Here is a 13,479-nt window from a genome sequence, read left to right as displayed (position 1 = left end):
GAGGGGAAAGGGTAGGAGTCAGGCCCCAGGGTGGGAAGCACAAAAGCTGCCCCGTGGGAACCATCGGAGGCGACCCAGCCTCTCTCCTGCCCTGGTGCCCGAAGACAACTTTGAGGAAAGCCTCTTCATCCTCGATGTAGCCCCAGTGGCCGCGGGCAGGCAGGGCTGCTGGGATCCACCCCTTCCCCGCCCTGCCCACCTCAGTAGGTCAGTTTGAAAGCCCTGGGAGCCTGTGGAAGTCATCAGACTTGCTGGGGAGGCTGGCTGCAGGGTGGACCAGGGCCAGAACCCAGCACTATAGCCCGCTCGGGGGCAGCAGGAGGCCTGAGGCCAGGCCTTGCCCTACGGATGTGGGGTGACCTACTAGCTCCTCCCCCAGCTCCTGGCCCGGGGCTTGGCTCCTGGGTTGCAGGTAATTTCCCCCAAAAGACTTTCCTCAAGCACTTCTGTTCTCCTTGGAGGAAGTGTAAATAACTGTTAGGTTAAAAACGAAGAGGAGACCCACACGGGTTCAGGATGCACACCACGGTCCACCAGGCTCCTCAGGGGCCCACACCATGGTCCACCAGGCTCTCAGGCCTGGACCCTGCGGTCCAGCTGAGCCAGGGCAGAGGACGGGGGCCCTTTTCTGGAGGAAGCACGACAGGAAGGCGTTGAGGGATGCACAAGTCTTTATTCCTGCTGGCAGAGGAGGTGATCCTGTGGCTGGCGGAGTGGGCACCTCAGGCTGGCAGCTCTCACCTCTTGCTGGCTGTAGTGCAGACACACCAGGGTGACCACACACCCCGGGCTCTCACCACCCGGCCACCCGCCCACCAGCCCGGCTGAAGCACTCGGCCCTGCCGGCCACAGCACCTAGCCCCCCGGCCCACTGACCCTGCCACGGCACCCGGACCCCCGCCCTCCACCCGGCCACAGCACCCCACCTTCCACCCAGCCGCAGTACCCGGCAGCTTCAGCCACTTGGGCACCTTGCCCAGGCTCCTCTTCACGGGCTGGGCCGTCCCTGGGATGGGCTCAGGGGGGACCAGCGCCCCCTCCTCAGCAGCTGGCTCAGACTTAGGTGCAGGGTCAGGGGCTGGCAATGGGGAAGGGGACCCGGCGGCCCTGGACATGTACCTGTGGGGAGGCGAAGACACAGAGTGGTGAGTGCCGCCACGGGAGGTGCCCCCAGACCCACCGGCACTTACCTGGCCACCAGCACGTCGGCCGCAGATGGGGAGATGGCATGCTCCAGCAGGCCAGGCTCCAGGTAGACACCTGCAGGGAGGCCCAAGCTCACCCTGAGCCTCTGAGGAGGGACCCACTCACCATCCACCCAGCATCTGCCCACCAGCACTCAGCTCTGGGAGGGGGTGGCCAGCAGGTGGCTGTCCCAGTCCTCTCTCGGGGAGGTGGTTACTGGGGGCCGCAGATCTCCCTCTCAGACCCAAAGGAGGCCCCAGACCGAACGCCCTCCCGGGCAGCTGGCTCTGAGGTCCAGGGACAGGCTGGCTGGACTCCGACACTGGCCCCAACCACTGACACTCACCTGCCGGCTCCTCGGCTCCGAAGTGCACCAGAGCGGCCGGGAAGAGGTTCGCCTGCAGGGAGGGCGGGGGGCTCAGGGGCCGGGTGTGGGCAGAGCACCCCCCTGCTGTGAAGGCAGCCACACCCCCAGGGCCAGGCCCCAGCTCCACCCTCAGGCAGGCTCTGCCTGCCCGGCCCCCATGAGCCCATCGCCCAGCTTCCTGCCTGACACCAGCCCTACCCCTGTAAGCAAGGCCAGGGCGTCCTGGGACCAGCGCCCTCCATGGGACCACCCCAAGCCCCAAGCCAGCTGAAGGCTGGGGCCTCGAGGGTCCTCAAGCCATGCAGCATCACAGTCCTCCCTCCTCTGGCCTCTGCACCCAAGGAAGGAGGGGCCAGGCGTGGCGGGTCCTGGCGGATGCGCCGGAACCACCGTGGAGGGGTGCAGCTGCCAGGCTGGGGTATCTCCCTCCCAGCTCCAGATTCCCCCTCCCGGCTCCAGGCTGCTCAGGGCCACAGGCTGGGGGTGGGGGTGGGGCTGGGGGATGTTAAAAGATTAATAAGAGGAAGCTTCAAAGGCCAGGCCCAGGAACGCCGAAACCTCAGCCTCCAGCCGGGGGCCCAGGGACACAAACAAGGGCCGTGAATGCTTTGAAAACCCAATTGTGCCGCCTGGGATCAAAGCCTTGTGAGCAGAGAAGGGCCTGTGGGGTGGGCAGGGGCTGCCCGAGTGGCCCTGGAGAGGCGCCGGAAGCTGGGGAGCCAGGAAGGGGGCACGGGGAGGACAGCGCCAGGAGCCGCCGTGGTCTCAGCCTCTCCCAGATGGAGAGCATGCTCCGCCACCAGCGGGCCTCCAAGATTCACACCCAGGCTGCGGCTGCTCACAGAAGCCCAGGGGACACTGCCCAGAGGCTGCTGTGGGCACAGGAGGCCTGGCCAGCCCCATCTGCATCCCACCTGCTGCCGGGCGAGAGGGCTCCCTCAGAGGCCACCGATGCAGAGAGGCACCTGGTTCTCATCATAGCCCCCACAGGCCAGGACCCTCAACCAGCACTGCCCCACGGGACGCGCAGAAAGGGGCGGGCAGGACTCGGGAACACCAGGAGAGGGAAGTAGGCTTGGCAGCTGGGCCTGGGGCACCTGGGCTCTCTGTCTGCGCCTCTGTGCAGGGAGCACTGAGCCAGGCAGCCTACCCGGCCTGTCCCCACGTGCTTGTGCCCAGCCTTGACACGGGAGGGATCGCCACTGCTCGGACGAGGGGATGGTGGAGAGGAGGGTCGGCAGACCGGGTGGCATGAAGGCTGACCAGTGCTTGGAGAGGCTCGGCCTCTGGATGGACCCCAAAAAAGAAGCCTCCCAGAGTCCACGTCGCCTCCATCTCCTACCACTGGCAAGGGTGTTCTCTGCTCTGGTCCCAGGCACCATTTCAGCGAGGGACCCAGGGTGAATGGAGCTACCCGGTCACCAAGCTGGGGCTGGAAAGGGAAGGTGGGTCACACCGTCCCCCCGGTCACCAAGCTGGGGCTGGAAAGGGAAGGTGGGTCACACCGTCTCCCCAGCCAGAGCAGGGCCTGGGAAGGGCCTTTGAGGGAGGCACAGGCTGAGGGGCCTCTCCCCACCAGCACTGTCCCAGGATGTCTCAGGCTGCCCCTGCCTGGCTCCCTCGGCTGACAGGGAGAAGTGGGGGTGCCCGCCCTGCCCTGACACAGCCTGAGGGCCTGGAGCCGGCCCCTCCCTAGCTGCCGCCCAGGACACTGGGGCCCCAAATCCAGCCGCCTCTCTGCTGCCAACCCCTTGCCCCACTCAGTGTTGCCAGGAAGAGCTTCCAAAAGGAGGCCCACGTCAACCCCCACGGGGCAGCAACTCTGTAGGGGCTGCATGCACACGTGGCCCAGCGCCTGGCCGCCCCCTCCAACGAGAACAGCACCACCCTCCGGGGAACGAAGCCAAGAGCCCTTGCAGCTCAAGACGCCCGGGAGGGAGGCGGCACCACGGCGCCTGGGAGGGAGGCGGCACCACCGTGCCTGGGCAGGGAGATGGCACCACAGAGCCCGGGAGGGAGGCAGCATCATGGTGTCTGGGAGGGAGGTGGCACCACGGTGCCCGGGAGGGAGAAGGCACCACAGTGCCTGGGCAGGGAGAGATGGGGCATCCACCCACAGAGCGGGAGTGGGGGCTGCAGGAGCCATCCTGCCTTCTGCAAGACCATTTGTCAACGAGGAACATTTCAGAGGGTCCAGGTGGGGTAGGGCCTGGTGGGTGGAAGGAAGGGGGCCTGTTGGTCCCAGAGAGGCCCCGGCAGTGGGCGACACGGCAGTGCAGGACAGGGCTGTCCTGGGTGGAAAGGAAGGACGACAGAACTGGCTAGGGGCGGGCGCCCAGCAGGCACTCAGGCCAGAAGTGCCAGTCACGCCCTGCCAGGTGAGTGGCTTGGGGAGTGGGGAACCAGGCAGCAAGGGTGGCCTGTGTCCTGGCAGATGGTCCCCAGAGGCAGCCTGAGAGCTCCAACAAACGGAGGGTGTTAGGAGCCAGGCTTGCCCCCCGCAAAGCCAATGGAAGGAAGCCCAAACAGCAGAGCCTTTGAAGAGATAAGTGAGGTGACCGTGACATCAAAGGTGGGCCTAGCCCAGGGTGACCTTCCTCATGACCTGAGGACGCGGACCGCACACAGAAGTGACTGTGTGAGGACACCAGGGCAGGGCCAGCCCTGATGCCCAGGGCCAGGACGCAGGTTTCAGGCAGGGGCGGGGGGCTTTGTTCCCCACAGTGGTGCCCCCACACTGCTCACAATTCCCTGTCCTCACTCCTGGCCGCCTCCTCCCAGCCCTCCCAGAAAACCTGCACTCTCCTGGGCCAGGGCCACAGAGGGCTGACGGGCTACCGGAGCCCCCACACCCACGCACGCTGTCCCTCTCAGAAGCCGGGGGCCGGCCCCTGGACACCCCCCAGGCAGCAGGCAGCCGGAGTGGGGCTCTGCCAGAGACATGAAAGCTGGTGCTTCCGCGCCCGCCGCCTGCTTGCCTGCCAGGGAGGCAGGCTTCCTTCCCTCAGCCCTGCCAGCTCTCTGACGGCAGGCAGGCAGGCAGGCACGTCACCGGGGACACCACCCCGAGAGGCCCCGAGGCTAGAGCCCAGCTGATGGAGGGCAGGAGACGGTGGCTGGTAGGGAAGCCAAGCGTCCCCAGAAACAGGGCAGCAGCACCCCAGTGCTCTCAGGGGCCTCCCAGCGGGAGGGTGGGCTGCAGGCCTGGGCACTGGTCCTTCTCCATCCCAAGGCATCTTCCAAATTCAATGTTTATCAACTGGCTGGCCAGCAAGGGAGGGGATGGAGACGGAGGAAGGAGGCCCGGAGTCCGCCCGGCAGCTCGGGGGGCTGAGAGGGGACTGTCTCACCCCTCCCCTGCCTCCGCTGCAGGGAATCCCGCTCAGTCCTGCTCCTGATCACCCCTGGCAGCTGCCAGCCTTCTTGCCCCAGCTCAGCAAGTGGCTGCAGCCCCAGGCAGTGAGCAAGCTTCTCACCTCCAACCCAGGCCTCTGCAGAGGCCTGTGGCCACTTAAAAAAAAACCCCGCCTCTGTGGCTAATTAAAATATCTGAAGAGGCTTTGAAGAGGAAACCATTAGGCCAGAGGGCTTTGGAAGGCCCCAGGCAGCTCTCCCACAGGCCAAGGACAGGACATTCACTGCTTCTGGCTCTGGAGGGCGGCCCAGCAGGGCTGGGGACCCGGCACCCTCACCCTGGCCCCACCCTCAGGAGCCCTCAGGGAGGTGGCAGGGACCCACAGAAGCAGCGGACAGCTATGGGCACCAGGGCGTTCCTAGCAGGGACCGGGGGACCAGTGGGAGAGGCCGGGCAGGGGGAAGGGGCAGGAACACGGGCTTGGCAGCCGAAGCCCAAGGCGGCCGCCTCCAGCTGAGGGCCTGGTCCCTCTGGGGCTCCCTGAGCCCTGCTCCGAGGCCTGCCGGGCCCTTCCTCACCCAGACCCCTGGGCAGGGACTGCTGCCGCCTTGGCCCCAGCACAGCAGCCCAGGGGGGCCGAGACCTCCAAGCGGCCTCAGTTCAGGCAGGCCGCCTAGCAGGCCCTTTCCCACCCGGGGCCAGGCAGGAAGCAGAGGAGGCTGGAAAGCCCTGTCAGAAACAACTTCAGAGGCCCACGGCCCCCTCGGAACCCACCGGCTCTCAAAGGCTTTATTATCCTGCCCCAGCGCCTGCCAGGCCCCTCCTTCCTGCCCGAGGCCTCACCCTCTCGTCCTGCCCTCCCTGGAGGGCCCCGCCCCGCAGCACCCCAGGGAGGCCCTCAGGTACCTGAAAGAGGGTCTGCGTGTGGTCATCCAGGACTGTTTTTGGAGGGGTGACGACTGAGGAGAGAAGGCACCTACATGTTAGGAAGCACCGGGGACCTCGCCCATCCATGCTCCCGAAGGAAGACAGGCCTGCAGATGGGGGTGACGCCTCAAGTGGGGCAGAAGAGCCCCTCACGAGCACACCCTGTGCCCACACTCCTGCTGCAGAAACTCCAGCTGAGGGCTCGGAAGGGCCGGTGGGGGGCAGGCCCACCTGCAGGGGACACCACCCGTGCAGCCCGGCTCCCCTTGCAGTGGGCAGCCTGACCCTTTGCCACCTAGACGCCCTCCACGGGAGGCCAGCCACTCCCTGTCCACCCACCCTTCCCACAGCCCTCGGGCAGGAGTGGCCTGAGCCCCAGGGGTGGGGACCAGGCTGGGGTGCAGCAGGGCTCCAGAGGGGAGCAGGGCGCTGAGACAGAAGGCAGGAAGCCTGGCTCCCACCGCCTGGCTCGGGGAGAAGGGCCCTCCTAGGTCTCCACACAGACACCATGGGCTGCAGGAGGCAGCTGGGCGGGAGGCCACAGATGCTGCTCCTGTGGAGAAGCTGCCACGAGCCCCAGCTGGGACGGGCGGTGTGCCCACAGCACCAAGGCCCCGAGCACTAGAGGCAGGAGTGGGCTCGGGAGAAAAAACGTACACAGGTAAAATGACAGCTCGGGGTTCCCCAGGTGGCTCCTCACGAAGTCTCGCAAGTCCCCCACTGCAGAGGAGAAAAAGAGCATACAGACAGCTCTTCCACCACGCCAGCCCCCGGCTGCCCCAGCACCTGGGCCACGGCTCCCACCCTCCTGGGCCTTTCCCCGAGGGGTGGGAATTCAGCCCTGTTCCTCCCACAGCACTCCAGGTGCTCGGCGTGGCTGGGCCACCGTGCGGGCCACACTTGGGACCCCCGCCCTGCTGGAGAGCACTCCCACTGCCACCCGCTGCCCCCCAGCCCCACCCCCGCCCCAGCCTAAGCGCTTCCCTTTCCCTGGGGGAGGCCCCTGTGACCTTGGGCTGCTGCCGCCCGGCTGTCTGGGTACAGGTCACAAGCCCCTGAATGTCACAGCACCACTGCCCTCCTCCCGGGGTAGGGTGCCTTCCTCTGGGTGCCCCTCTGCCCCACCCATGCCCAGTAGGTGGGCGACGTGAGCACTCAGGACCACGGGCTCCCTGAGCTGGGGCCGGGCACCTGGAGCAAGCGCCCAGCCTGCCTGACACTCTGCGAACTGGGATGCCTCTGCACCCCCAAGGGGACACCAGCACCCGCACCCACCCAGTGCCCTGGAGCCCGCAGGCCAGGTGGCTGCAATCCTGTGGCCTGGAAGGAAGGAGCCGGGAGAGGCCCCATGGGCCCCCGCCCCCCATCCCCGGACACCCCACAGCGCTGCCCACCTGTCTCGCTGGGGCGGAAGCAGCCCTGTAGGACGTAGCGGTCGGGGAACAGGACCCTCAGAGCCACCTAGGCCAGACAGGGAAGGGTCGGAGGGACGGCCGGAGCTGCACCAGGGACCAGGGCGTGGCCTCCCCACTCGGCCCACGCTGGGCCATGGACACCAGGGCTGGGGCAGGCAGAAGCAGCCACCCCCAATCAGGGCCTGGGCCTCGACTCCCCCGTGGCAGGCTGGGCATGGAGACAGCCAAGTGCCGTGCGTGTGCACAGCGGCCTGCGTTCTAAAACCACATTGACCTGGGTTCAAATGTGCTAGTTTTTGTTTTTTGTTTTTTTTTTGAGATGGAGTCTCGCTCTGTCGCCCAGGCTGGAGTGCAGTGGCGTGATCTCGGCTCACTGTAAGCTCCACCTCCCCCCGGGTTCACGCCTTTCTCCTGCCTCAGCCTCCCGAGTAGCTGGGACTACAGGCGTGCGCCACCTCTCCTGACTAATTTTTTGTATTTTTAGTAGAGATGGGGTTTCACCGTGTCAGCCAGGATGGTCTCGATCTCCTGACCTCATGATCCGCCCACCTTGGCCTCCCAAAGTGCTGAGATTACAGGCGTGAGCCACCACGCCCGGCTCAAATGTGCTGTTTAAAGTTTCATTCAGCCAGGTGTGGTGGCTCAAGCCTGTAATCCCAGCACTTTGGGAGGCCGAGGCGGGCAGATCACCTGAGGTCAGGAGTTCGAGACCAGCTGGGCCAACATGGTAAAACTCCATCTCTAGTAAAAAAAAAAAAAAAAACAACAAAAATTAGCCGAGCTAGTGGTAGCAGGTACCTGAAATCCCAGCTACTTGGGAGGCTGAGGCAGGAGAACCACTTGAACCCGGGAGGCGGAGCTTGCAGTGAGCTGAGATGGCACCACTGACTCCAGCCTGGGCGACAGAGAGAGACTCCGTCTCAAAAAAAAAAAAAGGTTTCATTCTAAATCATGAGCAGGGGAGGATCGACTGGCCACTAAGGGCATGCGCGCCACCACGGGGGGGCCCTGCTGAGCTGTGCCTCAGTCGCCCCCACGTCCCGTCCACAGACCTCACAGGGGGCCCCCTCAGAGCTGTGCCTCAGTCGCCCCTACGTCCCATCGGTAGACCTCACAGGGGGCCCCCTCAGAGCTGTGCCTCAGTCGCCACCACGTCCTGTCCACAGACCTCACGGGGGGCCCGCTCAGAGCTGTGCCTCAGTCACCCCTACATCCCATCCGTAGACCTCAGGGGGGGCCCCTCAGAGCTGTGCCTCAGTCGCCCCATCCCGTCCACAGACCTCACAGGGGGCCCCCTCAGAGCTGTGCCTCAGTCACCCCTATGTCCCATCCGTAGACCTCAGGGGGGCCCCGTCAGAGCTGTGCCTCAGTCGCCCCCACATCCTATCTGCAGACCTTTGGGTAGCGCTCCAGCTTCTCCTTTATCTGCGCCTCCCTGAAGGCCTTGGTCACCAAGGGGGCTTCTTCCAGGCGCTTCCTGTGGTGAGGAGGGGAAGGAACAGGGCTTCTGGTCAGAATGGGGGCCCTGGCAACAGGCCCCGGGCTCCTCACCTGCACCCTCCAGGGTGGGAGTGGGCTGCTCTCCCCACACAAGGCAGGAAGGTCTGGACGCCCCTCCCTGGGCCCCAACCCTCTGAGGTCCTGTTAAGGGCAGCCTGTCAGGGACCTGGGCCGGGAGCCAGTGCTGGCACTGGGGACAGCGGGCAACACAAGCACCCGATGGGGCAAACCCTGGCGCGAAGATGCCGGGAGGCACTGAGGGGGCACCCACCGCTCACTCTTGAGCTGGGCCAAGCGTCTTCTCACGTCGTCCACCGTCAGCTCAAAGAACTCATCAGGCAGCTCCGCTGGCCAGGCCTGCAGCCGCTCCTCCAGGTCGGGGTGGCACACCACCGGCTCCCGGTCCACGGGCTGGAGGCAGAGGGCGCGGCTGACGGCGGGTGTCATGGGCTGGGCCCTCCGCACCCCGGGCTGTCAGTGCCCCAGCCGAGGTGGTCACACAGACTTGGGAGCTGGGCCCACTCCCTCCCTGGCCCCGGCCAGCGCAGGGCCAAGGCCAGGTCCTGGGGGCAGGGCTGGGCACAGCAGCTGGGGGACCCCACCCCACTCAGGGCCTGTCCAGGGCTGGAGACCCCCCTCTCCCAGTCAGTGCACCAGACCTGATGCTGAGCCCCTGCTCCCCAGCAGGGCACATGGCCCCTGGAGTCTGGCTCAGGCCACGTCAGGGTCTCCGTGGGGGGGGAGGGGTGGCGACAGCCGCCAAATTAGAGCGTCGGCAAAAACCCCAGTCCAGCTGCCCCCGCTGCCCTCTTGGCCACAGCTCCATGGCCAGGCTGACTCCATGCACGCCTGCCCCCAGGGAACAAGCCGGCCCCTCCCTCTGCCCACCCTGGGATGCGGGAGGGACAGCGTCACCCCTAATTGGCATCAACAGCAATGAAATTGACAAAGCCGGGCCGTGCAGCTCGCGGAGCCCTGGGCAGTGATTTCAATGCATTCAGCACAGTGCTGGGGTACGTGAGACACCTCAGCACTGCGCCGACCCACACTCGGCCCCGTCCCCCCTCACACAGAACAGCCGAGAGCTGTCGGGAGTTGGGGTGGCCTGGAGCCGGCTCTGGGCTCCCACTCCTACCTCACACTCTTGACACCTGGGGATGGCTTGGCAGTCCCTGGGAACAACCCTCCTGGTCCCATCCCGTCTACCCTGCAGTCTCCCACCCAGCCACGGGCTGCTGCCTCCTGCCCTACACAGCATTCCAGCAACCCCACCATGCCCACACTGGGTGACAGCCAGGGTGCGCCTGCCAGAGGTACGCCTGTCCCAGGTGTCTCCAGGGCTGCCCTCCAGACACACCTGAGACCTCGACTGCTGTGGGCGACAGGGCCCTGCAGCCACCCGGCATGTGGCTCTGTTATGACTTGTCACGGGAGTCTGGCAGGAGCTGCACTGGCCTCAGCAGCGTCATGGCAGGGCAGCCAGTGAGGGCTGACCACGGCTCGGCAGTGGGGCCCACAGGTGGCTGACCAAGGCCCCTGGGGGCTGCCCTTCCAAAGCCACAACCATCCTGCAGCCACTGAGAGCAGCCTGCGCCAGAGCTTTTTATAACAAGATGCCAGGCGCCAGGCGGCCCCCCACAGCCCCAGCGCCTGCATTCCAGAGGGCCGCGAGCACGCCTGGGTTCCCAGGGGAGATACCCTGGGCCAGGAGCCGCCATGTCCATGAGCGGCCAGGCCAGCCTGTGGCAGGTTGGCATCCTCTGCAGCCTGGTCCAGAGCCTCCCTGGAGGAGCCCCCAGAAGCCACACTGTCTTCCCAGACGGGCAGAGTACCCCTGATGGGCTCGCACTGAGCCTGACCACCAGACGGGGCCCCAGGACACGACGTGCTCAGACGGCCATGTCCAGGGCACAGCCTGGTGGTCACTGGGGGAAATGTGGGCTGCTAGCACGTCCGCATACTGGACAGTGCCAAGGACCCCCAGGCCCACAGCCCACACCAGGGTGCCTCCAGGATGGGGGCCATAGGGGACAGGACCATCAGCATCACGCTGCTAGGGGGCTGTTGACTTCATTTGGAAAACAAAACTGATAAAATCTCTAATTCCTGTGGATCCACCCTAGATTCCTACCCGTCATCCCAAGGGCCTGGCTCAGGAAGCCTCTGTCTGTCAGACAGACCCAGGGTCCCACACGGGGCCGGGGTAGCAGGGGAGAGCGGCCTCTACGGAAACCTCCCACACCCGCCCTTCACCTGGGCAGAGCAGCCCCGATCCGGAGCAGCCTCGCTGGAGCCTGGGGTCAGGCTGGATAAGCGGCTACCAGAAGGGCCCAGGCCACCTGAGTCACCCCGAGAACATACGGCATCTGCAGTAGGGCTGCTGGGAAATGTCACTTGGCCACCAAATGACAGAGGGAGATGCCAGGGGACCCTGTGTGTGGAGAAACTTCAAACACCCATCAGCTCAGCTCCGAGCCTTCCCCAGGAGAGACTTTCCGTCCCACAGAGAAGAGGGGCCGGGAAGCGGGAGCCGCAGCGGCAGGGCCTGGGGTCTCAGGGCTGCCTCAGCCACACCCAGCCCTGTTGACTGGTGAGCTCTGCCCAGCAGTCTGGCCCGCATTTGTGGCATCAGCGCCGCTCCCGCGCCAGGTGGATTCACAGAGATGCCTTTGGATGGAAAACAGAGGTTGAGGGATGAGACATTGTGAGGGAAAAAAGCGACAGCGAGGGCCCTGCAGGGCAGTCAAGGCCTGGCCCCTGGGGGAATTCCCGTCCCCCGTCCCCAGCCTCCTCGCCGGTGCCCGGAGAAAAGAAAGGGGCTGCGTGTGCAGGCCAAAAATGACGTCAACCTGGGGTGAGGCGTCCTGGAGCCTCCAACACAGGGAGGAGGAGCAGAAGGCAAGGAGAGAGACAAGCACCCTCCTTTCTCTTTCCCCTCAATTTCTTATTTTGAAATATTTCAGCCCACAGAAAGATGGGCAGACACAACAGTGAACACCCCTCATGCAGATGTGATCATTCGGCTGCATTCACTTTCCTTCCGCTCTGGGGCAAACATGCATGCACACATGTGCACACACAGACATGCATATACACACACACCTGCATGCACCCAAGCACACGTGCACCCGCAAGGACACACACACACCCCCAAACACGCACGTGCACCCGCAAGGACACGCACACGCCCCCCCAAGCATGCACATGCACCCGCAAGGACACACACACACACACACCCGTGCACATGCAAGGACGCACACACACACACCCGTGCACACACGTGCACCCACAAGGACATGCACACACCCCCCAAGCACGCATGTGCACCCGCAAGGACACACACATGCCCCCAAGCGCACACGTGCACACGCAAGGACACACACACGCAAGGACACGCACACGCAAGGACATGCACACACACCCAAGCATGGACATGCACACACACCCAAGCATGGACATGCACACACACCCAAGCATGGACATGCACGCACACCCAAGCATGGACATGCACACAAAAGAAAACCACAGACTGTGCCCCAGGAGCACAGCAGCATCTGCTGAGAGAAGGACTCTTGTCCCAGCTGCCAGCATCACACCAGGGCCCACCGCATGGGGGAGGTGGCTCTCACACACCCACACTGGAAATGTCCCTGCTGTCCCCAAGTACCCGGACGGTTTTCCCACACACACGGTCACGCTGGGGCTGGAGCTGTGCCTCCGCCCCTTCCCACATCCCGACAGGGGCTGTGTCAGCAGGACGCCTCCGTCCGCAGTGGTCTGGCCCCCAATTCTCTGTGCTGAGTGAGGTTCGGGTTGAAGGTTTCAGGGAGGAGGCAACTGGATGCCATACCACTGTCCCTACGAACATCCCCACCTGGAAAGCTCCCAAGCAGACAGAGGGCCAGCGGGGAATGAGGCCCAAACCTCAGCAGTGCAGGGGGCCCCAACCTGGGTCTCAGCCTTGGTGGGGTCCCCCAGGTGTGTGGCCGCCAGGTGTCCCTGGGGGCCTTGCCACGCCTCAGGAAGCTGCTGGGGTCAGTCTCACTCAGCCAACGGGGTGGCTGAGAGCCAGGAGGAGCCTTCCAGAAGCCTGCGTGGGGCTTCCTGTCTCAGATGAGGCCTCTCACGAGACCTGCCGACCCACGGGGCACACAGGCGCGGCAGCAGGAGGAACTGAACCGCAGGGCAGCAAGAGCCGGGGGACCACTGCCCCGCAGGCCTCCGAGCCCAAACCCCAGGGCCCAACTGATGCCCACTTCACGCGGCCTCATGTTTCCGCCACCCCGGCGCCCCACCCTGCCACTGAGCAGAGGCCATGTTCTGCTCTGCCCAGCGGGCCAGGACTGCCCCAGAAGAACCAGCAATATTTCCGGAACACTCGGCACCCCCAGGCCTCCCGCTGCTCCCCAAAGCCCTTGCCACCTCGGAAGCTGCCTGCTCTGGCAGAGGCGAGAGCCCCACGGCTGCCGGGGCATCCAAATGGCAGCTGACCCTCGCCCAGCCACGGATGGCCTCCCCTGAGCCGATGCAAAGAGGCCCAGACCCCCGGCCCCGGGCAGCAGGTCGCAGGTCCATGGGAGCAGCTGGGCTCTTCCAGACAGGTTCAGGAGATGGAGCCCGGAACCTTCTCTGTGCCACTGATGCCCCCGGACACCAGTGCCTCCACCAGGAGGAGCTCGCTATGCTGAGCCCGGCCTGGTTTCCGCCTCACTGCCTGGGCCCGGCTTCCA

At 65.3% G+C, this 13,479-nt stretch overlaps 1 protein-coding gene across 18 annotated transcripts in view; it reads right to left on the bottom strand.

Annotated features, from left to right (window-relative positions):
* Positions 1-444: 444 nt before the first annotated feature.
* Positions 445-13,479, bottom strand: part of ASPSCR1 (ASPSCR1 tether for SLC2A4, UBX domain containing) — a 40,751-nt gene continuing 27,716 nt past the window's right edge. For 7 of the 18 annotated variants that reach the window (XM_024350752.3, XM_024350749.2, XM_063800040.1 and 4 more), the window contains exons 8-16: positions 9,021-9,160; positions 8,645-8,726; positions 7,229-7,295; positions 6,492-6,554; positions 5,814-5,866; positions 1,532-1,583; positions 1,191-1,260; positions 947-1,119; positions 654-751 (exon numbers count right to left, since the gene is read on the bottom strand). In XM_024350752.3, coding sequence (XP_024206520.2) covers positions 738-751; positions 947-1,119; positions 1,191-1,260; positions 1,532-1,583; positions 5,814-5,866; positions 6,492-6,554; positions 7,229-7,295; positions 8,645-8,726; positions 9,021-9,160 — 714 coding nt within the window. In that variant the 3' untranslated portion in view covers positions 654-737. Of the gene's footprint in view, positions 752-926; positions 1,120-1,190; positions 1,261-1,531; positions 1,584-5,813; positions 5,867-6,491; positions 6,555-7,228; positions 7,508-8,047; positions 8,145-8,644; positions 8,727-9,020; positions 9,161-13,479 lie in introns of all 18 variants that reach the window. The other 11 variants (XM_024350747.3, XM_016930950.4, XM_063800038.1 and 8 more) reach the window with 5 other exon arrangements.

Source organism: Pan troglodytes, chromosome 19, assembly GCF_028858775.2.
Source record: "Pan troglodytes isolate AG18354 chromosome 19, NHGRI_mPanTro3-v2.0_pri, whole genome shotgun sequence".
Classification (NCBI taxonomy): Eukaryota; Metazoa; Chordata; class Mammalia; order Primates; family Hominidae; genus Pan; species Pan troglodytes.
Note: the sequence above shows the minus strand (reverse complement) of the source record. Positions and strands in the feature narration are given on the sequence as shown.